Raw genomic sequence first — 24,078 nt, 5'->3', positions numbered from 1 at the left:
TTTTTAGGGGCCTTTAGGAAAAAGTTTCTCAATCAAAATTTGGAATAACTAGATAACTGCCAGTGATTAGAGCACTAATCTATTTCTTTGTTTTAATTTTTATATCAAATGATAGCATACATTTCTGTGTACAAGAGAGCTTTCAATAATCAAGTAATGTATTTTGAAGATATCTGTAACATTTATATGACTATGATATACATCTAGAATAAGAAAATCCTGAGGTTATACTCCAAACTTAGCTCAACTTGCCTGGTTTTGACTGTTATCAAAGTAGAATATGTACCCATTATAAAAGTGTTTACTTTGTTGCTTTTTTAAAAGGAAGCAGTTTTATATAATTATATAAGTTTGATTTAATTTGTATAGTAAATGCAATTAGGAAGAGGATACTGTCTGGGAAAAAATGCATTTCTGCATTTTTCACAAATCATTCTGTCTAGGAGTAACAGGAGAATCTAAAATGATTGATTCCAAATACCAAAGGCTATAATCTTTAGCAGTTCTCATTGTTCATTCTTCCAGATAACTATAGACAGCCTTTAAATTTTGTTGAAATTTTGTGGTGCAGACTTTAGATCAGAAAAACACTAGAAATGTTTCCTAAAACTTTCACTTGATCTGATCACTCGACTTAAAGATCCCAATCTAAACATTGAAACTTCTACTGTCTTCTTTAGGGGTTTTTTGGTTCATTTTTTCCCTCCTTTCACTTCTATAGATTAAACATTCTAAAAATGATATTAATAAACACATCACTTAAAACAAAGAATATGTATCATGAGTATGTAGTTTTCTGACTTTTGTGTGCTCTCTCCTGTTGATGGTTGATATACTTCATAACAGACAGCTGTAGAGGTCATTTCACATGTATCATAAACATTTAATTCTGGAAAATAATTCAAAAATTATTCAGATTAAGTCAATGTTTACTTTGTAAAATGTGAACAAAATGAAGGTGTTCTAAGAGATTTTCATAAATTCAATTGTAGCGATGCCAAATTGTATTTGTAATAGATTGGACTGATGTGTGTATATTTGACTAATTTGGCTTTGAGAATCATTTTTAATTAAATAAAATAAATGCAGTATCTTTTAACTTAATGGTTATTTTCATGCATTAGCTATATTTTTAAAACTTTATGAAACAAGGGACTTTAATGTTTTAAAGACAATCAATTACATTTACATCTAATGCCTTCCTTTTTTTAAGGTGGAACTAAATATATACACATATGTATGTATACATATATACATCTTTGTATATACAGACATGTAACTTATTATAATATTAATTATAATAACATTACAATAGTCCCATTACTGAGTGCCAAATATTCCCTTAAGCACTATTTTTAGCATGCTAATACTTGCTCATTTTATCTCACATCAGTATTTTGATATAGGTATAGTTAGTCCTGTGTTACAGTCGAAGAAACGGAGCCTCAGGGAATTTAGGTAACTAGCCTAAGGGCACATAGCTGCTAAGTAGCAGTGCTGTGGAAATTTGGAATTTTGTTCCCAGTAACTACTTGCTACCTCATCATGTCTGTAACCTCCAGGTGTAACATAGTGAGAAAAAGTTAATACTTTTAAACTCATGCTCACAGATCAAGGAATAGAATTATTCAGCATGTACACACTTACTAAGAATAGGATATTAAATCATTTACTGATTTCTGTCATGGCGGCACACTTTTTAATGACATGGGGTTTGTGATGTACTTAGGACTAAAACAAATGGGCACAAAAGAGAGTTCTGAGGATATGTGGTTTAAAATATTATCATTCTGCTTCCATTGGTTTAAGAATTTAATTAGGATCCATAAAAAACTATCCATAATAAAAACAGTGCTAGAACATAAAGAACAAGGTAGTTAATGCCACATTACTAGACAAATAGCTGGACAATTAGCTACTGCTAACACAGAGAGGGAAGAAGAACCACTCAGACATACTCTCTAATGGGGTGTCAGTACTCAAGGCTACGAGGAAACCACCTTCCTGTGCTGCTGCATTAGGGATGGGTATGGACTGAGTAGACCTGGAGGCCAGTGAGATACATATGCACACACACAGATTCCTAACCCTTAGAATCTAATAAGCCACATAGTAACAACCATTCAGTATAAAGAATTCCTATAAATGGTATGATATTTTCATGTTGGGTATTTACTTACTTGCATATTTATAAATTGAAAAGAAAATCCTCAAAATTCTGCTAACCAAAGTGTATCTAGCTTGTCTTCTGTAAGATCTAACCATGACACTCTCCAGCAGTAACATTTGACCCTATTCCCACAGAGTTCAGTTTATAGCCTTCCTCCAGTTCTGCAGAACCATAAAGCCCACCTCCTCTATATCCATTTACGGGATCATTTTTCCTGTAGTTAAGTAGACTCAGAAATGTCAGCCTTGGAACCTGGGAAATATTGATAGAACCAAAGTCTCTATCTCTCTTGGTCATCATCCTTCTGTGTCTCAAGTTTGAGAACAGAGGTTGGCACTAGAAGTTTCTAAAGAAAACAATCGGAAAGAAAATTCAAAGAAAACAGTATTTTGCTTGTAAATTCATTATTCACTACATGATAGAAGTCAGAGCCTGATTTGAACTTGAATCTGGGTTAACTTAAGACACAGTCAGACTCATTAAAAATAAAGACCAGAGTCATAGAATCTGCAGCTTTTCTTCCAGGAGACTGCAATCATAAACTGCCAAAGCAAAAGTCCTACCCATTCAATGAAAGGCTTGGTCAAGTCTGATCTGAAATAAACTTAATTCCATGTTCCAGTTGGATCTAGCTTAAGAGTTGATAAAGGTCAAGTTATGTCTGCAAATGTGCTTGATTTCTAGACCTAAATTGGTTTTCTTTATGGGAATAAAACTAAAAAGGTCACTCCCTCTTCTGAATACTTTAGGAATAAGTAGGTTTTTACAGTTTTGCAGGCTAAACCAGATGGAAGGTTTTTAGGTTACAGAATCTTCATAGTTGGTGACCACACTAATAGTAAAGGGAGCCCAAACATTAGTTATTTTTAGTCCTTAGAATTCTAGGCCAGTAAAGAAAATTCTAGGCCAGTATATCTAGATCAGGGGAGAAGTTCTGGATAATGTATTTTAAAAGTTGATATAAAGCCAAGGACAAAAGGCACAAGGGGATACAGAGAGGAGATAATAAAACAACAAGGTATTAGGGAAGAATGCTTTTAGCTTAACTCTTTGGTGTCTGGGGAAATACAAGGAAGAGTGCTCACTACTACCCAGGGTTAGCATCTCTCTGCTATGTCCACTCCCCGATAGTTCCTCTCTGTCTTCACTGCCAGCACCTATCCCATGTCACTTCCAGGTCAGAACTGTTTTAACCCTGTCTTCTAGAATATTGAGGCAAACTGAAAGAGAAGAAAAAGAGAAACCAATTAGATAGAGACAGTGAGAGATTTTGTGGGCTTTATCTCCTTTCAGACTACCATGTCCATGTGTGACTGGGCACATACACAGTATTCTTTCAGGACTATTACATTTTTTAAGAGATAAAGACAAATAGGAAGAAACAAAATGAGATGGCAAAGAGACACACTAGATATCACTGCCTCCTGGAAGCCACTCTTAAGCATGCCCTCTTCCCCAAACGACCTCTGCCCTTCCCTCTAAACAGAGTGAAAAGCTCTTCCCATAGTGCACTGGTGGTATCTCTCTTGTTGTGCTTATCACACTGTATTTTATTGTCTGTTTATATAGTTTTCACCTCACCTGGACTGTGAACTACTTACAGCCAGGATGTCTACATTATTTGCTGCATGCCTGTGAATGAGCTGGATAGAATGCTGTGTTTTCCAGTGTCCTTGGGACATTTCATAGGAAAGTATGGAATATGGGAAACATGTAATTGTTTCACTAAAACCTCATAATAAAATAATTTATGTCTCTTTATTTATTTTATGTGTTTAAATCTATAATGATAAGCCTCTTTTTCATGATGTAAGTAGTCGGTGGCTAGAAGGATAAAGGTAAATAGTTTTGAGGTACAACTACGTTATTGAAATGTCAAGCCAAGTAGGGGTATCTTTGGAAAAGTGAATTGGTCATGACCTTAAAGTGATCCACTCAGAGAAATCAAATTAACTAAAACAACTCATTCATTTTAACCACTTTACTTCTAAAATACCAAATCACGTCATTTTATTTGTTTCTGATATGCTTCAGACCAAAATAATCAATATAATGCAGTCAGAATTACAAGGTTAATTACTCTGTATTAATTAATTATTCCATATGTCCATCAAGATTGTTTCTCAGAAAGTGCATTCACTGATGCCACATGTTGGAGTTGACATCTCTGTATGATTATTTTTACAGGAAAAACTCTAGATCTAAAAACACCTCATTGGTTCAGATAATATGAAATACAGTGAAACTTCAGCACACTAGAAAATTTGGAGGGTCCTCTACCATTTTAGGAAAATTCAAACCAAACACCCAAACCTAACTAACATCACATTTTTATCACCCTCCTTTTCCCTAATCTTGTAACATCAAATAGTAACTACCCAGGAGATATGGTATCTATTAATTGCAGTGATCAGGTTAATTCTTCTCAAAGAAATTATATATTTTTGATATCATGTACTTGAAACTACTGGGCAGCTTATTTTAGTTTTCAAAATACATTTTGGTCTAGAATTGTACATACATCCCAATATGAGAGTATACCGTAATGCCTCATTTTATCCTCCATTACAGAAGACAATAGATGTGCATCTTCGAATGCAGTGTCCTGCACCAAGTGCCTTGCGCTGGGTCCGGAATGTGGATGGTGTGCTCAAGAGGTGTGCCTTTTTCTTTCTCTCTTTCCTTTCTTGTTCTTTTCTTTTCCCCTCACAGTTGACCAGAATTCTTTCTAGCATGATTTCACTACCCTAATATTCTGTGCCTTGAAGATGCATCAGGAAAAAGAAAGATACTGCTGAGCATCAGGAAAATTTTATTTGGTTTTATGCTTGGAAGCAGAGTATCTGGCTGAATATAAAATAAAGTATAACCTTTTTATTAGGAAAATTATGGTAATTTTGAAATGAAGTGCAAACCATTTTATGTTTTCCATCTGTTCTATAGAGAGAACTGGCAAACACGGATAGTAATTTTTGATAGGTCAGTAGGCTTTGTGTGAAATTCTTGCTGCAGCTTGGGGCATTAAGTTATATATCGAAGTTGGATCATCATTTTGTACTTGTTTATTAAAGAAAAGCAAGCTAATTTATTGGTCCATTTCATTTGTTTTTATTTGAAATACTTGGAGATAAGTGATTTACTCCATTTCATAACACTGTACATCAATTCACTGGTTACTTATGGAAAATGGGAGGCTTTTCTTCTGACATGTGACCCTGCAATATGATGCACATTTAAATTCTTTGGAATGGAGAAAAATTCAGAAAATGTTTATTCTTCAAAACTAGTGTTTTAATATTCTAATAAGAGTAACATATCTCAATAACAAAACTTTTTAGTAAAACAATACATTCCTTCTTTTTTGGCTCTAAAGTTGTTTTGAGCTTTTTCTTTTGTTCATAGTCTTCAACCAGAACTACCTTATATAATAAGTTTCAATGAGGAAGCCATCTGCTAATTTGGGGTTTCTTTCATGAGATTTCCTAAGTAATTTTACAATTATTTATGTAGTTCCTTGGAATTGGAACAAATAGATGTTTAATGGCCTTTTGCTTGACATGGAAAGAAATCTTTAGCTTTTGTATCTTCTGATTTAGCTGAAAAGCTGCACCTACCATCATCTTTCCAACCTCTCCTGTTACTTCTTGCCCTTAGGCTTCCCCTAGGAGGAAAAAGAAATCTGAAAAACAATAAAGGATGGTGGACATTACTTTCTTCTATGCAGCAAGTCAGTAAAGAGTCAGGGGAGAGGTTCAGGGAGAGTAGCCATATCTGAAAGTTAGTGTCTCTCCTATTGACAGCCTGAAGGCTTCCTGGATATACTCTGGGCTTTACCAGTCAGAAAATCAGATGCCACTCAGAGGTAGGCAGGGCTTCACAAAAACCCATGGATCCAGGCAATGTCATAGAGAGGACAATTCCAGAGTTTCTGGGATGAATTTCATCGCTTCTTCATCACTTCTTGGCCAAATGACCAGGCAGAACTCACTCTATTCTCTGAACTTCCTTTTCTTCATCTATTTAACCTTGAGTTTTGAGTTTACATCCAGGTTTTTCCTCTGTCAGGAATGTTTCATGGCTTGATATTTCCTGACCCTCACCCAGTACTCCATTTTAGATTTTTAACATCACTGAGGAAGACTGTTAGAGTTGTGAAATTTTGTGCCGACTTGATCTCAGTTGCTGAGTAGTTTAGTGAGTATAGTTCAGAAGAATTTTCAAAAGGTAGTTCAGAAACCCGGTTGTCAGCTAAATGTAACATGCCAGCCATATACAACGTCAGATTCCAGAGAGCACCCATCTCTATCTTACAAGTCTGCTGGCATGAAAAGTGTGAAGTCACAGTTATGGCGGGTAGCAATGTCAGTCCTGCCACAGAGGAGGGATTCTGAGTATTCAGAAGAATGGGTGGTCAAACAGAAGGATGTAAGCCAACAGGGAAGGTGGAGTGGTTGCCAGAGGTGTCCATTGGTCCAGTCCTCAGAAGGGGATCTCAGAAAACATCAAGAAATGATTTGGCTGTTCAGGTCCCCCCCAAATTTTTCTATGTAGTGCAGGGTGGTCTGCTTTGTGTGTTGAAAAAGCAGGCTGTGAAATGAAAGCATCTTGGATTCAAATTCCAGTTCCATTGGTTTCTAACTACATAAACTTGGAAATGTTAAACTGAACCTCACTTTTCCCTAACTCTAAAATGGAAATAGTAACTGTAGCTATGACACACTACTGTAAAAATTAAATAAAACTGTATGTGGGAAGCATTTGCTTAAGAAATGGGAGTAGTTATTGTAAGAAATTCAGTGAGACTCTGGAGCAATTCATTCAGGCTTAGGAAATGAAGAAAATTGCCTGTGTTAAGAACACAGCATCAGGAAAAACAACTAGTGTTGATACTCAGTCACTGGCCATATCATTAACAGAAGGAGCTGTCCACTCCCTACATGCTGACCTGACATCATCCAAGGGAAGAATGCAATGGTTAATTTTGAAAGACTGTTCACCATTTAGGCACATATACAAATGATAGTTTTATTTCTCAGCCAGCAAGGGCAAAGTGACAAGAAAGGAAGCTGCAGTTTTTTTCTATTCATGATTAGAAGACTAAACATTAACAAATTAAGCCTGGTTTGTATAATTTTCAAGGCTGGTCAAAAGTAACAGATCACTAGAAAATTTACACAAGGCATCATCAATTTGTCTGCATTTTTGTGTATCATGTTAATCTGCCATTCTCTTTTCTCTCCAAGCTACATAAAAGTAACTGGAAAATACTTAGGATAGACAGAATTGTATCAATATTACCTAGTTTAATGGAAAATATTTAGGATAGACAGAATTGTATCAATATTACCTAGTTTAATGCCTCATGTTCCTTTTAATATATGTGAAAGACTTGACATGTTTTGAAGACTTCTCATTCTCTCCTGTCTGATATGTCAGATACAGGTTGTGACTGCATAGGCAAAAGTTTGGAGGGAAGCCTTGAAGCATAATTAAACTAAAATACAATACGAAGGGCATACATTGTCAAAAGGAAGATGATAGAATTCTTTCATTTCTGTGCAGATTGCCATGCTTCGAAGTCAGAAAGACTCAGACAGGAGAAAAACCTTTTCCTAATTACATCCAGATTATTACATGAAATGGATAAAAGTAACAACTGATGAAAAGCCAAACAGGGTAACTTCAACCTGGGCTTTTTATTTTCAAAATGGTTTTGGATGCAGACAGTTGGAGTATGACTTTGCTTGAGTATTTCTTGTAGAAAGAGTAAAATATGAGAATTCAAAAAAATTAAAATTACACAAAACACCAAAATTAAAAGGGTGTGGTTTCAAATTATTTTCTTTTACACAAAGTGGGAAGTAGGCCACAGTGGGTAGGGGCAACATTCCATTCTTTATTTTGATGCCACAGTCTTTTCTTCCCATTTTAAACCTAATTATCAAGTTGGAAGTGTTTTTCTAACTTAGTTTTTACAGTGGAATAAAAACAGCCATGCTGATTCAGACATTGCAAAAACAATTGAGAATTTTCTTGCCTATTTCAGCAAAACAATTTGACATTTAAAGGTCAAATGGCATAGCTGAATGTATGGCTGCAGTGAATTAACCACACTCCCTTCTTTTCCATTCTGTATATACAAATCACAAAATTCCTGCCTGAAAAGAAAAATCAGAATTATTTGTATTTTATTTCCTGATTTGAAATCCTGGGGTTTTTACTACTGTAAAACTCATGTGGTCCTTGGATTGTGGCCTGTCATGGGAGGCATGAATGAGCATACATATACTAAGCCTTATGTGCCCTCAGTATTCCCCAGGTTCTGGGACAGATGGGATCCCCTCATTTAGCCTGAAGCTTTCTGAAGAAGAATGACATGTGTGATAGCAGTGTATGCCACCTTTCTCTGAGGGCTTCCAAGTTGTTTAAAACCTAAATCTCACATTCAGCACCTCTAAGTTTAATCAATAGATAGCATGAATTCAGATACAAGAAATTAAGGCTTGGAACATTTTAAATATCAGGCTAAAATCTAGGTGTATGGTCATCAACAAAGCAAACTAAATTTTTCTGTTCCCATGAAGTCATTCACTAAATGACATCTGGAGAGCTTGATTAAAAAGAACATACTCTCTTTTGTCTTTTAATTATATTTATATTACAAGTTTGAAGCACACTAATTCAGGATTAGTACTGTAGAGGGTTACATAGTAAAAATTTTTGTGTCACATACTGTCTGTTGTACATTCTTCTTTTCCTTTTTGTTTTACAGCATTTAAAAATGTAAGAAGTATTTTTTAGCACCCAAGCCACACAAAAACAAGTCATGGGTCATATCTGTTCCACTGTCCCCAGTTTTCCAATCCTTGTTCTAAATTGAGAGAAGAATTAAATTAGAATTCTTGTATGAATGTTTTTACATTGCCTACCAGCATCCCATCTAATTACTCACCAGTGCCAGGGATCTCACTGTTCTTAATTAGTGATCTCATATTCAACTAATATTAAATTTGATAATCTTTCTCCATAACCCTATGACATTCTGTGCTTTCCCTAAATTTAATACCTATGATAATTAGTTTACTCATTTAATGACTGAATTTACTGATGGTCTGTTGACCCTTTGATGATAGGGACCCTGTCTTATTCCATTCTGTATCCTCCTCAGCACCCAACAAACTGCTGTCCCTGAGTAAGTATTCAATCAATATTCCTTGATTGAATGATTAATTGATTGGAAATGCAATTCTTTGAATCAGCTGAACTAAAAGGGGAATGGTTGAATGCCAGATCAAAATAGCCACTGCCAGAAAGATCACTGAGCAAATATCTGGCTAATGTGTAAGCAAATATCCCAAACAATTCAGGCCAACATTACAGATAATAAACTATATATCTATACTTTTCAATGTATTTCCTGTTCTTAGGGGGAAAAAAACTTGAATGTTTACATGAAAAATAAAAATATCAAATTTTTCTCAGTCAGGATAAATTAAATTTTAAGCTTGCTCCATTGATTCTAAGTTTATTGGATGACTACTGATAACCATCAACTAACCAATGCTGAATGGTAATGAAAGTTTCATATTCAGTTGTGAAATCAGGAGAATTTGAGCTGCAATTTTATATCTTCCAGTCTCTCTATGAGTATCTTCCTTGGTTTTCTGAATTACTTACAGGCTGTTGTGTGTATAAGAAGCTGGGAGATGTTATAGTCTAAGAAAAACAGATTTTTAATTCATTCTTTTTTAAACTTTCATTACCTAATTAGGCATATGACTTTTGAGAACTTGCTCTCATATTCCAAACATAACAGTATATAGTAAACATACCAGTGGGGTTGTTTGAGAACTGAAGCTTACATTTGGAACCACTGAATGGTCTATTTTGGCTAAATTTTCTTTTGGAGCAATCTTTCCAAAGTAAAATATTTAGAAAGAATTAAGTTGGTATAATGTAACAGTGAATAGTTAATAATATTTAAAGCACTTGGTTCAAATTTCCTTTTTAATATTAATTTTATTATTTTAAAATAAGATTCAGAAAGTAAAGCTTTATTTAAGACAAATTTGCCAGTACTCTTATTGGAAACATGAAGCTATTTTGAATAGTTGTATAATTTGTGCAATATTAGAAGATGGCTTCTTTGCAATATTTGTTAAGTGGTTTTCTTTGGTTATAATTGAGATGATATACACTAAAACATCAGTGATTTTTCTTCTTTTAAATAGGATTTCATTTCAGGTGGATCAAGGAATGAACGCTGTGATATTCTTTCCAATTTAATAAACAAAGGCTGCTCGATTGATTTGATAGAATATCCATCTGTGCATGTAATACCAAGTGAAAATGAAATTAATACCCAGGTGACACCAGGAGAAGTGCTGATCCAGCTGCGTCCAGGTATGGTTATTTTCAAATAGATTTATGATGATTCTTAATTTGAAATTATATTTAGTTTTATTTGCTCATATTTAACATTTTGTGCCAGGGTATATTTTTATAGTAGATATAACAGTGGACTCAGGATCAAGAAATGAGAATTGTAGTCTTTCTTGTGCTTATAGCTAGTTAGCTGTGTGGCCTCAGACACTTTGCAAATCTGACCACATGATATTATAATTATGTGTTTCTAGAGTTGATCACATTGTACTATAATTGTGTTCCTATGCCACTGCCAGCTCTGGAAGAGAGAACATGTTTTATTCCATTTTGTTTCTCCAACGTCTAGCAGAAGGCTGGCATGTAGTAAGCACTCCATAAATGTTTGCTGAATTTATTAGTTGACTAATTAATTAGTAAGAGATGTGAATATAGCTAAGTCTTAGAGCCTTTATGACAAACTTTTAAACACAAAACTACAATTCCTAACTATCATAATTAACTTGAGCTGTATTGTGATGGCCCTTGAGATTAACACATTCTTTTCCTCCTACACTTCTCTTGTATTTGTCCTTCCACATATTGTATTCCACAGTTTGGCACATGTAGTAGGCCACTGGAAATTATTCATTTTCCGCAGTACCAGAGAATCCCAGTGTACAAATTACATATGGCAAAATAAGCTCAGGTACAAAGACATGCATCACTCAGAAGCATTCAGTTTTAAGCAGTATGCAATTGCTTTCAAGCCTTCATTATTTCATTTGGGTGGTCTTGTTATTAAATATCTGAATAACCATTATCAACATATTGACCTCCCTATTCCAAAGCTGAGCTGTCTCTTGAATTATCAAAAAAAAAAAAAAAAGTCTATTTCTTTCTTGGCCCTAGGCATACTCCCAGCTTCCAATTAAAACTACTCTTCATCATATCAAACAATTATAAAGCCCAGTATGGACATATATCAGAAACAGTTGGCTATACAAAAATGAAAGTAATTAAGTTGGTAAGATTATGATGCTTTCTACCTTCTATTGCTGCCATAACAAAATATCATATACTAGGTTGCTTAAACAACAGAAATTTATTTTCTCACAGTTCTAGAGGATAGGGAGTCTGAGATCAAGGTACTGGCAGATTCGGTTTCTGAGGACAGAGAGAGAGTGACAGAGAGACAGACAGACAAGGAGCTCTCTGTTGTCTCTACTTAAAAGGGCACTGATCCCATCATGAAAACCCTATCCTAATGACCTCATTATTTCCCAAAGACCCCATCTCCAAACACCATCACATTGTGACTTAGAGCTTTAACATGTAAATTTGGCTGGGGACAAAATTCAGTCCACAGCACTTAATATATAAAATATTTTCAAAGTTTAGAAATTAATCATATTTTAGACAGGAAAACTGAATTCCAAAAAGTGAAATTTTTACAGGACAAGATCTATGAATACTCCAATAAAATTTGAAATGAATACAAGAGGATAAACAAATATTAATAGAGAAACTAAGAAAAGCTTCTCCTAAATAAGTTATATCTCCAAGGACAAATCAAAACTCTAGTCATAGACTATTTAATAATAACAATAATAATAACAACACACATAAAAATATATGGGATGTGTCTGAAGTTACTCTCAGGAAACTTTAAATGCTTTTATTATTACAGAAGAATGAACAAAAATTAATTAAGCATCCACAACAAACAAGATAAATGTAAGGAAAACAAGAGGAAGGAATTCATAAGTTCAGAAAAAACAAAATTAGTGAAATTCAGAATAGAAATGTAAAAGTAAAATGAACACATAAATCTAAGAGCTAATTCTTTGTAAAGCCCAATAAAATAGATAAATTGTAGGCAAAGCTATTTAAGAGGACAAAAAGCAAATGACCTAATTGTATAGACTATAACCAGAGAAACAAATATTGGGAAAAAAAGACTTTAAGAAAATATTACACACAAAAATCTATGGTAAAATGTAAAAATTTTCCTAATTTCCTAGGAAAATATACATGACTAAAATTGTATCAAGAAGAGGGAGACCCTAACCTAATAAAGATATAAAAAGTTAAGAAAAACCTATTGTTTTAGCCCTAAAAACAATAGGTCTAAATGTTGTCATGGGAAGAAATGATTTCATATTCACCCAAACATTCAAGGAACACATTATCCCTATGTGACATAAACTCTTCCATGGTTTAGAGAAAGCCTAAAAGCTACTAATTTTTATACAGTTTTCATAACTCTAGTATCAAATCCCTAATAACATTTTAAGAAGTCAAATTAAACTGCATATGATAATAAGAACAATGTCACCATACAACTGGATTTAACCTAGAAAATCAAGGGTAGCTGATTATTTTAAAATTAATGTATTTTTATCATCTCAATTTGCCAAAAGAAGAAAAATATATATTGTTATTTCAATAGATCCTGAAATCATACAATAAAATTTAGTGTCCGTTCCTGCCCAAACCAAAATTGAGGAATACTTCCTTATATATTAAAATCCTTCTGAAAAGTTTTACATTAAGACAATTAGGCAAGGAAACCAAATATGAGTTGTAAACAGTTTGAAAAGATAAAGCATAATTATCATTATATGTCTACCTGGAAAATACAAGCAAATCAAGTAAAACTATTAAAATTAAAAATAAAAAGCCAAAGCAGGATGTTTTTAAAATATTGAAAAATCAATTAATTTCCTGTGTAGTAATAAAATTAACTTAAAAAGCAATCATTTCAAAGCAGCAGCCCAAAATGTAAACTGTCTAGAGACAAACTTTCTAAAAAATATGTAGGATCCTATGGTCTATTTGCTATTACCTCTGTCTGCCCTGTAGAATTATGAGAAATTCCTTATGATATAAAAGTCCTTTCCACCCTGACACCTGTAAGAGTTGAGGGTTTGACATAATATCTAAGTGTAAGATACGTTTATTCCCTAATACTGATTTGTTTCCTTTTTTTTAATTTAAAGAGAAATAGGAAGGTGATAGAATTTGAAAGTAAAGTGATCTAGTAGCTAAAGGTAAGACTTGATTTGAACTTGGGCTTCAATTCAGTTCTGAATGCTGTATTCTGTCTAAGAGGCTCTCTAGTGTTTGTATGCTTTTTTTTTTTAACTAGGTCTTTTTATTTTTTTGTTTTTATTTTTTATGTTTTAATGGAGGTACTGGGGATTGAACCCAGGACCTCATGTATGCTAAGCATGTGCTCTACCACTGAGCTACTACCCTTCCTCCGATTTTGATTTATTAGATTTATTTATAGATATACTTTTTTCTTATCTGATAAAAATTCATGACCTTCCATGTCGTATCTATTAAGAATTTTTTTTTAATTTTATGGACATTTCTATTACATCATATACTGACTAAATTATTAAAAGAATGTTAGTAGGACTATATAAAAACGTATATATAATATATAAATTGAACATTTCAAATGAGAATTTCAAATGACATTTTCCTTCACTTTTTACTTCTTAAACTATGTCTTTTTTCCTTATTTTTACCTATCAATCTTACGGAAAATTAATAACAGAAATAGTCTAATGATCCTAGTTGATGTTACCTAAAAACACTGAAATGAAATCTTTGGGAAGGTAGGGGAAAGAAGAGAATTCTTGATTTCTACTTCAGAAGTAATACAGTGCATATGGCAAGGATTAGTATAATCTATACATCACTAATTCAAGAAAATGTTTCAACTTGGTTCATTTTAATACTGTAATAAGTTCTTTAATTCAGTATAGCTTAATTTAAAATCTAAGATTTTTCAGGTATTCTTCTGAAATTCAAAACTTTAAAAAAAGTAAAAGTATAGAATCATGCATTTTCCCCCTCAACACCCAGAACATATCCTCCATTTCACCCTCACAGAAATTCAGAAATGTGCTGGAGTCTGTACTTTACTGTATCAAACCAGTCTCATTCTTGGGCCTTCTCCTTTCCCTGCCAAAGTATAATGAACAGAAATTGGCAGCTGTTTCTTCCTGCTACAGTTCTCCATATTTTCTTACGGTTTTTCAGTTTCATCCTATGCAGAATATTTTTAGTTATTTTTCCTTAATATCCAGTCATGCTTGTTTCAGCCAGTTCTTCAGAGATGCTCACACAGTTATTTGAGTGATTTAAAACTCATTCTAACAACTTTAGTTCTTTGGTCTATTCAAACCAATATTGGCAATAGAGCTAAGTAGGTCTCAACTTTCTTCCAAGTCCTCTTTCTTATTCTATGTCACAAACTCTTTTCTTGCCTTTGAAGTTAATTAAGGGGAAATAGGATTTGAGTCATTAGAATCTCAAAATATGAGGATGAAGCTTCCCTACAGGTAACATAAGCAGTGGCATAAATATTTTGGGATCAGATGATACTCTTTTCATCTTAAGGAGAGAAACTATTTAAGCTCTCCCTATACTATGGGAAAGAAGTTATAGATACCAGCTTCTTACTGTGATAACTATGTGGCCCTTTTGAAATGCTATATCAAAATATGCTTCAAATATAGTTAAAAGAGCATTTACAAGTGGCTATGCATGTACCAAACCCAGAGGCATCAGAGATGAAAAAAGCGTTCTTACCATAATGTTGCTTAGAATCTAGTGATAGTAATGGTAATAGTTACTAATGTCTATATATTTACACCAAATACTATGGTAAATATTTTATATAGATCACTTCACTTAGTAGCTTTTACCCAGGAAAAGAATACACCCTCACATAGCTCCTCTCTCAGAGTAGCATTTAAGATATTGCTACTGACATTAATAATATCACAATGGTGACAGCCACAATGTCTTATTTTTAGATGTGTTTCTTTCTCATTCAATATATTCAAAACCTTTTTTAATGTCATTTTCCCTTTGAGCCCAGTGTTGGTGGCTCCTCAGTATGAACTGAATGGGGTTTGACCTTGGTAAACAGTATCCATGTTCCCATGAAAAGGTAAAGGTATTTCTACTGTTTTCCAAAACAGAGTTTCTCATATATATATATATATATATATATATATATATATATATATATATATACACACACACATACACACACACATATATATCCAATACAAAGCCAACTTGAGAGCTTATTGTGGGAATTGTTCCAAGCTCATAGGCAAAATGTGGTAATTCACACTTGGCCTCTTCAGTTTCCTCCCTAACAAGCAAAGCAGAGTGGGGATTGGGGTCAGTATGTAGGATTGCCCGCCTTGAACTGACTACCTAAAGCTAGAATCTTACAGGAAAATCAAGTGCCTTGTAGTTTAAAAGTAATGATTATTGTTCTCTCCAGCAATGACCAAAAGGCCTGTGTATAGAAAGATTCTCTTTTCTCCTTCAGTGAAAACTAGTTTTACTGAGGCATCATCAGCCCATGCTGAGGTCTTCTACTGACCCAGGTACTTGTGCTAATGTTGGGTACGTGGGCTAGCGCCAGCAACAATGTAATCCAAAATCAAGCTACAGCAGCCTGCACACTCTAACACTGACTATTTGGCAAGGCTTCCTAACAGCCCTCTTCTTTGCTGAGGCCAGTGAGACTAGGATTTGCTTACTAGGCTATAAGCAGCTGATATGTGCTGAAGGCCCCAGTATGGCAAGCATTTGGTTGGAACTCGTTGAATAGCTTAGGCCTCCAAGGACTGTGCTTTTGTTGTTATATAGACTCTACCTGTTGCCTGCAACAACCAGCCAACAATATAACAACTCACATAATATGCTGAATATCTTGTACATTTTTCAATAACTCTACAAAAAAACAGACAGCCATTCATCTTTAGACAGAGCCATCATAAACTGCAATGATCCATCAAGATGAAAATATCAGGTGGCCAGTGTCTAAGGCCCTCAGCTATACGTCCAAGTCAACAGTTAAAAACAACTATACAATTTGTAAATAAATAAGTAAATGAATAAATAAATAAATGCTGACCCATGCATTAAAATTCAAGCTCTTCCACATAAACCACATCCCCCAATATGCTCCATTTCTATTTCTCATTGATTCAGCCTTGTCTATCAGATTCTATCACTCTCCTGAATTAAATTTCTCTACCCAAACTGCAGGATACTTCCACATGGGCAGATATCTAGAAAGCAGAGCTGAATATATGCTCTCTAGAGGCAGCCCAGCTCCTTAAAAAAGGAGTGAAAGAGTTGACCGGGCTGGACTATACATGCCCAATTTCTCCTCCCAAACTCCTGGGTTGAAAAACTAAGAGTGTTATAGAAAAGAAGTTTCTTGCGTGTAAAGGCAAATTAGGAATAAGTAAATAGCCCATTTTCCCCATAATTATTATCATAAACCAAAAAAATACCATTTTGAATATATTCCATAATCTGGCTGAAAAACATCTGACTTGTGAAATAATTTAAAAGAAAATATTGATATTTTAAAGCACATTAAGACTAAAAATATGATTTGATAAGTTATAGGATTCCTTTAATAAGTAGATTAGGCTACCAATTATGAGTACGAATTGGTATTTATTAAAATTTTTTCCACTCAAAATATTCCCCATGAAGAAATAATTAATGACTTACAAAGCATTTGCTTTATTGTTTAAAAAAGTAAAATTCTCAAATTGCCTGTATTTAAATTGATAACTTTTCACCATATATTTTAAAATTTAAATTGAGAACTACTAACTCTGTAGGGTGCCATATCCTGTATACAGGGATACAAACAAATCCTTGTATAAAATGATAATGGACAGAGAACTAAATAAAACTATATTGCAAAGACAGTTGTCTTTTGGAGGCTCCAACAATTCTCCTTATGGTGACCCTCTCTTCTTACCCAGTTTCTTTGCCTTTGTGAACCCTCTTCAACATGTTTATCAAGCACCCATCATACATTGGACAGATGTCGACCCCTACATTGCCTGGGTCCTCAATGTGGCACCGCTAGTTACCATTCTTTAGACCACTGTCTCATTCCTTCGCACAACTAACTGTTGGGAAGAATCTTATCAAATGATTCACGATGAGGTAGTAATAATTTTGAGTAACTTCGTGCACTTCTCAGTACCAGAGTTTTCACATCTCATATGTAAATATATTTCACTCAAAAGAAAGAGTTTACACCTGCATCCAATGAGTTAATTTTTCTTAAGGAATCTTTCTAGTTGTCTTCAAATCTAAATGTCACCTTCAAACAAACACAGCCACCTACTCTCTCTTACAATAGAATGCTGCTTGCTGTTTTGTACTATGCTTTTCTAGGCACTAGAAATACAGCTTCATTTGGTGATAAATATATTCCCTATTACCTTTATATTGAGCTGGTCTATTTGCTATTATCTCTGTCTGTCCTATAGAATTATGAGAAATACATTGTAAAAGGGGGAGACTAATAAATTGGTATGGTTTTCAAATTGCCTTCAAATTATTCCAGAATATTCCTAATTTCATTCATTATGCACAAAGTTGTAATAATTGTTCTATATCTAAAATGTGACTGATTTATTGATAGCTTTCCTGAGATGTTTAAAATAAATGCTAAATGATATTTGCTTTTCTTTGAACTAGGAGCTGCAGCTAATTTTATGTTGAAAATCCATCCTCTGAAGAAATATCCTGTGGATCTTTATTATCTGGTTGATGTCTCAGCATCGATGCACAATAATATTGAGAAATTAAATTCGGTTGGAAATGATTTATCTAGAAAAATGGCATTTTTCTCCCGTGACTTCCGCCTTGGATTTGGCTCATATGTTGATAAAACTGTTTCACCATACATTAGTATTCATCCAGAAAGAATTCATAATCAATGCAGGTATCTAATGTTTGATGTGGATTTCATAATGCTAAACAAGCTTTTTCTTATAAAATCACATTTTCTTTTTTTTATCAAGGACTTACTAAATTTCATATTTTTGTTTTAATTAAATGAGAAATGAAAATATTTAGAGAGGTAGTATCTGAAAACTTTTAAGATTAAAAGGGGGCTTTTTACTTTATATTTTTTTCAAATATCATTCACTTAATTTTTATTACAAAAAGCACAAATCATATTGGTAATTTTAGATAAACCTCCAATAATCAAGCTACCCTGTATATAAATACCTCTTTGAAAATTCTGTACTTCTCTTTTTGATTGCTCCAAATTTGTTGAATTAAGGTTTATCAAATTTAAAGCACTTATTCTGCTGGTATTGCATCTATCTTTCCATTACTGTTTTGTGAATGTGTTTATAATTATGTTGCTTATGATGCAATTTCAAAGAAAGCTCAGCTAGCACATAGAAGATAGGTAGATCAAAAGATTAGAAATGTCTGCTAGAAAGAGTCCTTTTTCTTATCATCTTGGAAGGCTGATTCTAAATAGCATATGCCCTACTATGAAAGGAAAACTGACTTTAAAATACAAATTTCTCACACAATACTCTAATTAGCAGTTGAATTTTTGGAGAGAAATATGTGTTCAGTTCTTTCTTAATAAAACATTTCATTTTAACATCTTCTTTCCTACTGGCATAAATTACCCAGATTACTCTACAGTATACACTCTAATTTACTGAAACAACTCTGTAACCTGCTATAGTGGAATAAGACTGATATATCTCCACGTGGAGCTTCATGCATCTGCTCCCTGAATGCAGATTAACCTGAGGAATGATCCTCACTTTTGGAACTCTCAAAATAATTTTAATGAATTTTGATTTTTCATCAATAATTCCACACCAAGCATCGCTTTAAATATGAGCACAATATCTTAAAATATCTAACAATAGTATAATATTTTAACAAAATTCCTAAAAACATTTCCCAAAAACTTTTTCAGCTGCTCCATGGACAAATGTAATAGGAAATCATTGCAAATTCTTACCTCCTCTTAAAAACTAATAGTGCATATCAACAGAATAAAAGCTCTAAGTGTCCCATACTAAAGAAACATGTTTAATCTCCTTTATGTTTTGAACAACAAGCTGTTATAATCCTAACTGCAAAGAAATATTCACCAATATTGAGCTTTTCTCTGATTTTATAAAATACAGATTTTCTCTAATAAAATTTCCTTGGCAAAAAAATGTATTCCTTTCTCAGATCAATCACACAATTTTACTGTTGGTACTGTTTTGGATCTTTGAAGGAAATTTGCATTTCTTCTTTATCCATATAGTGACTACAACTTAGACTGTATGCCTCCTCATGGATATATCCATGTGCTGTCTTTGACGGAGAACATCACTGAGTTTGAAAAAGCAGTTCACAGACAGAAGATCTCTGGAAATATAGATACACCTGAAGGAGGTTTTGATGCCATGCTTCAGGCAGCTGTCTGTGAGGTAAGAAGTTTCACATGATTGAGTGTCTGCTCAGATGCAAAATTCCCCAAGAATTTAGCATTTTTCTCCTTGATTTATGGAGTGAAAACAGAGCATAGAAGAATACATTCTTCTCCTATCTCTTATTCGTCACCAGTGTTACTCATTTTGGTATGTGTTCAGGACAGAGGGGCTAAATTGGACGAAGGTTATAAATAGGAAAAGATAAAAGGGAAAGAATAATCTAAGCCCTTGGAAAATCCTTTCCAAAAGGACTGCTCTTTTTACTCACCACTCTCCAAGGAAGAACCAGAAATAGCTTGTTGTCCTGCTCACATCATGTTGGGCACTCTGCACTTTGGAAACCTGGCTTATTCTTCCTCTGGGAGAATAGCAGACATCTCTAGGCAGGAGTTAGTGTGGTCAAAAGGCTACGGTAAAAAAGTATACAAAAATGAAAGTTAATATTTGTTAGCTATCTTGATTGTGGTGGTGGTTTCATTGGTGTACACATCTATCAAAATTCATCAAATTGTACATATGAAATATGTGTAGTTTAGTGTACAGGAACCATCCCACAATAAGGGTGTTAAAAAAAATTCAATGCTATTTATCAAAGAGAGATTAATTTATGTATATCATTCTAGCCTGACAATGTTTGTTAACTCAAATTTAATGTTTACTTAAGATAAAGACCAAAGTAAAGATCTATGTTATAGTAAAAGACCTAATTATGTATTTATTTTAAGAGTCATATTGGATGGCGAAAAGAAGCTAAAAGATTGCTGCTGGTGATGACAGATCAGACATCTCATCTTGCTCTTGATAGCAAATTGGCAGGCATAGTGGTGCCAAATGATGGAAACTGTCATCTGAAAAACAACGTCTACGTCAGATCAACAAGCATGGTAACATAGCAATAGCCTCTTAGTAGTTATGAATCTTTTGGTTATAGTATAAATTTAAGTTGGAAATTAACCTATTCTTGTACCAAGAAATTCTCCAAAGGAGCATGATGTGGAGTCAGGATAAGCCATGACAGAGAAGTTACAAAACAATGGAATCTATAAATTCTGATCAATAAAACATAAGACTAAAATACTTTGATGATATCTAGTAGCTAGCTAACTCTCTGACATTCTGTAAAGCAGTGTATAATTAATGATAGAAAAGCTTACTTTCAATGCAAATAAAGGAACTTAGAAGGAAAAAACACATACATATAGATTTGCTTTATATAATTAAACTAGTTCTACACAGTTAGTATTGAAAAACATATTAAGGATTGTTAAAAAGAGTGTATTAGGCCTGAGGAATCCTCACAGTATAATAGGTAGTATCTAGATAGAGACTAGGAAAAAAAATGGATTGAAACAAGACCAGCTTTTAGAATTTTATACCTCGCCCCTTCCCTCTGAGCTTTATATTTAGGGCCTATTTTTTTTTTAAATCAGTGCATATCTGGATAGCTTCCTGAGGGTTAGTGTCAGCTCTGAATCATATATTTAAATACAGTCTCCTAGAACCATATCCTACCCAGCATTAGCTATTCTACATGTAGAAAATCAACTGCATAAAACATCAATTATTTGTGGCATTGACACCTAGTTATACATGCATGCAAATGTTAGAACAAAAACTTCCAAACTTTCTTAGATCTTGGTAGCTAGTGTCTCAGTAATATTTTCCCCTGGTGCATGTATACAAAACAAATAAAAAACCTGACAGTTCTGTTTATTAAGTAGTTAGGTCCAAATAACATAACTATTTCTGTACTAAGAACTTAGTAACCAGTTAAAAGAAATATACACGAATCATCAAAAATATGTATGCATATTTGTGTTATTCTTAGTAAATAATTTACTAATGGGAATTTCCCAAGCCTTGGAATCAGGTTGGACATATCCACCCTCATTTCCTGTTCCACATGATTTTCTTAGTGCCCCACTTTGAAAAGATAAGATGTTGTCTAAAGGAACAGAGCCAAATGTAATCTTAAAGCTATGAACTGTCTTCAGCTAGTAGTTCATGGGTACCTGACAAATGCTGAGTATCACTGTGTTTCCCTTAAAAATTCAAGATATTTCAAGGCATCCTGGTGAGTATACTGTGGTGCTCTAAGGCACCTCATGCACAGTTTGGGAAATGCAGTATTAGAAGCATATAAATTATGCTAAATTGTGTGTGAGTCCATAAGTGAAATTTAAATAGTTTAATTTAGTTAATCTGGAACACCCTACCAGACTTTTTGAAAGTCTAGAGAAGCAACTGTATTACCACATAAAACAAATTCAATCCTCGGTTGGTTTAGATTCTTGAAAGCAGAATCAAAATTTAAAGATCGTAAAAGGTAACTAGAGTTTGAATGTAAAATTTAGGATTTGGAGTTACTCTATTAGTGTCTTTCCCTTTGCTAATTCTCTTCTACTCAGCCACATTTCCCTCTGGTAGACCCATCCACTTTAATTTAGTCATTTCTTATCTTTCCTTCTTTCCATTTAATCTCTTTTAATCCGGGATAGAATTCTAATTCATTTACTGGGAGTGGAGAAGACATGAGGAACTATTCTATTGTGAGACAAGGAGAAGCTTATTTTTTTAAGGGAAAAATAATAATCACATTATTCTCAAATTGCATTGCATTCTTCTTCTGAAGTTTTGCCAAGCCACTGAAGTCCTCTCTCCATAACTGTATTTTAGAGTGCTGTTGCTCACCTAGGAAGGATTCCTTAAGGAAAAGAAATGTTTTCATATTTTTAGACATATGCCATGCCATATATATAGCCTTATAGAAATATAAATTATAATTCTGGTGGAATTTTACCCAGTGTTTGGGCTCTTATGACATCAGGAATTTAGACAAACCATCAAGAACTTTATTTGCCTTTTTGAACACTGTTTTACCTACTTAAAAGAATGAACTTCCCACATGTCACTGATATGTACTGAGTAAACCAAGGAGCAGTGTGTTGTTAATACCTTAGAAGAATACTTTTATCTCATTCATGCTAGATCTGTGTTTTAAAGGATCCTTTTCCTGAGAAGTCTTGTTCCCCACATTTCTAGGGACACTACCCTAAAAACAAAAAAAGCTGAAACATTCTGATTGATCCCTTAACTATGCATTTATATATACAAGATGTGCTACTGCTCCGAAACCTCCTACATCCAAAGTACCCTGAGCTTGACTCTTAGCATATTTACCTGCTCATTTTAAACGACTTCCATTCTTTGCTATTCAGCCACTGGAGAAGAATTTTAAAGGTATAAGTTACATAAGCAAACACTTAGCTTCCTGGCTTTATCTCCAGCAGCCAATACCAGTAGTGCTGAATGGTATGTGAGCTTCTTAGTCCAAGATTCTAGAGCTTTCATTTATAAAAGAAAAAAACTGATAAAAGATCTATCACATGTCTAATTTACATGGACCAGAGTTCTACTGATTGTTCACATAGCTATTTAATGAGGGTCAATGTGAACTCCAGAATAATAACTACCAATGTTTTGAGTTTTTATTAACTGAAACCACTTTTGCTACATACACTATCAGTATACTGCAAACATTACACTGTATACAGTATGAAATTTATCTTTACAACTAGGTAAGGTAGTCATAATTATGTTTCTTTCATAAACAGAAAAACTGGGGTAAGAAGAAATGAAGAAAGGTGACTGAGGACAGACAGCTAAAAAGTTAATAAATGGCTCAATCTAGTTCAACCTTATATTAAAATCTGTATTCTTAGCCACTTTGCTCCAGTGTCTCAAGGGAAAACTAGAAGAATTAGAGCAATGAAGTTCTTGGTGTAACGTGCTCTAACCTGGTTACAGTCTTACTTATAAAAGAAATAAAGCAGATAATTTGGCTTACATAAATTATAAAACAAGATACAATTTTAAACAGTTTCTACTTAAACATTGTTATATTTTATATATGGCCATTGGCAAATAATGTAATCATATTAAATAAATTACATTTTCTACTGCTTTTTTTCCAAATGCCAGAATGAAAAACTCAAGTAGAAATGTAGTTTTATAATTTACCAGTAATAAATGACAGTTTAAAATAAGGAATTCTTTCTAAAATGGTAGATATTAGTATAAAAATTGTTAATGGTGTAGCAGACAGGTTATTAATACTGAAGATCTAGAATTTCATCTTGTCTCCCTACCCACCTCCTCCAGGGTGATTCCCAACCTTATTTAGAGTCGTCCATTCACCCCACCCTTGGCAGAGGCCAAGAATAACACCAA

General features: G+C 33.8%; 1 protein-coding gene across 2 annotated transcripts in view; it reads left to right on the top strand.

Annotated features, from left to right (window-relative positions):
- Positions 1–24,078, top strand: part of ITGB8 (integrin subunit beta 8) — an 82,499-nt gene that overhangs the window by 28,342 nt on the left and 30,079 nt on the right. The window contains exons 2-6 of one of the 2 annotated variants that reach the window (XM_010967184.3): positions 4,742–4,827; positions 10,402–10,573; positions 18,086–18,332; positions 19,680–19,845; positions 20,574–20,732. In XM_010967184.3, the coding sequence (XP_010965486.1) occupies positions 4,742–4,827; positions 10,402–10,573; positions 18,086–18,332; positions 19,680–19,845; positions 20,574–20,732 (830 nt within the window). The remainder of the gene's footprint in view (positions 1–4,741; positions 4,828–10,401; positions 10,574–18,085; positions 18,333–19,679; positions 19,846–20,573; positions 20,733–24,078) is intronic. The other variant, XM_045504455.2, reaches the window with a different exon arrangement.

This window comes from Camelus bactrianus, chromosome 7 (genome assembly GCF_048773025.1).
Source record: "Camelus bactrianus isolate YW-2024 breed Bactrian camel chromosome 7, ASM4877302v1, whole genome shotgun sequence".
NCBI lineage: Eukaryota > Metazoa > Chordata > Mammalia > Artiodactyla > Camelidae > Camelus > Camelus bactrianus.
This window is presented reverse-complemented; position numbering and strand designations above follow the sequence as displayed.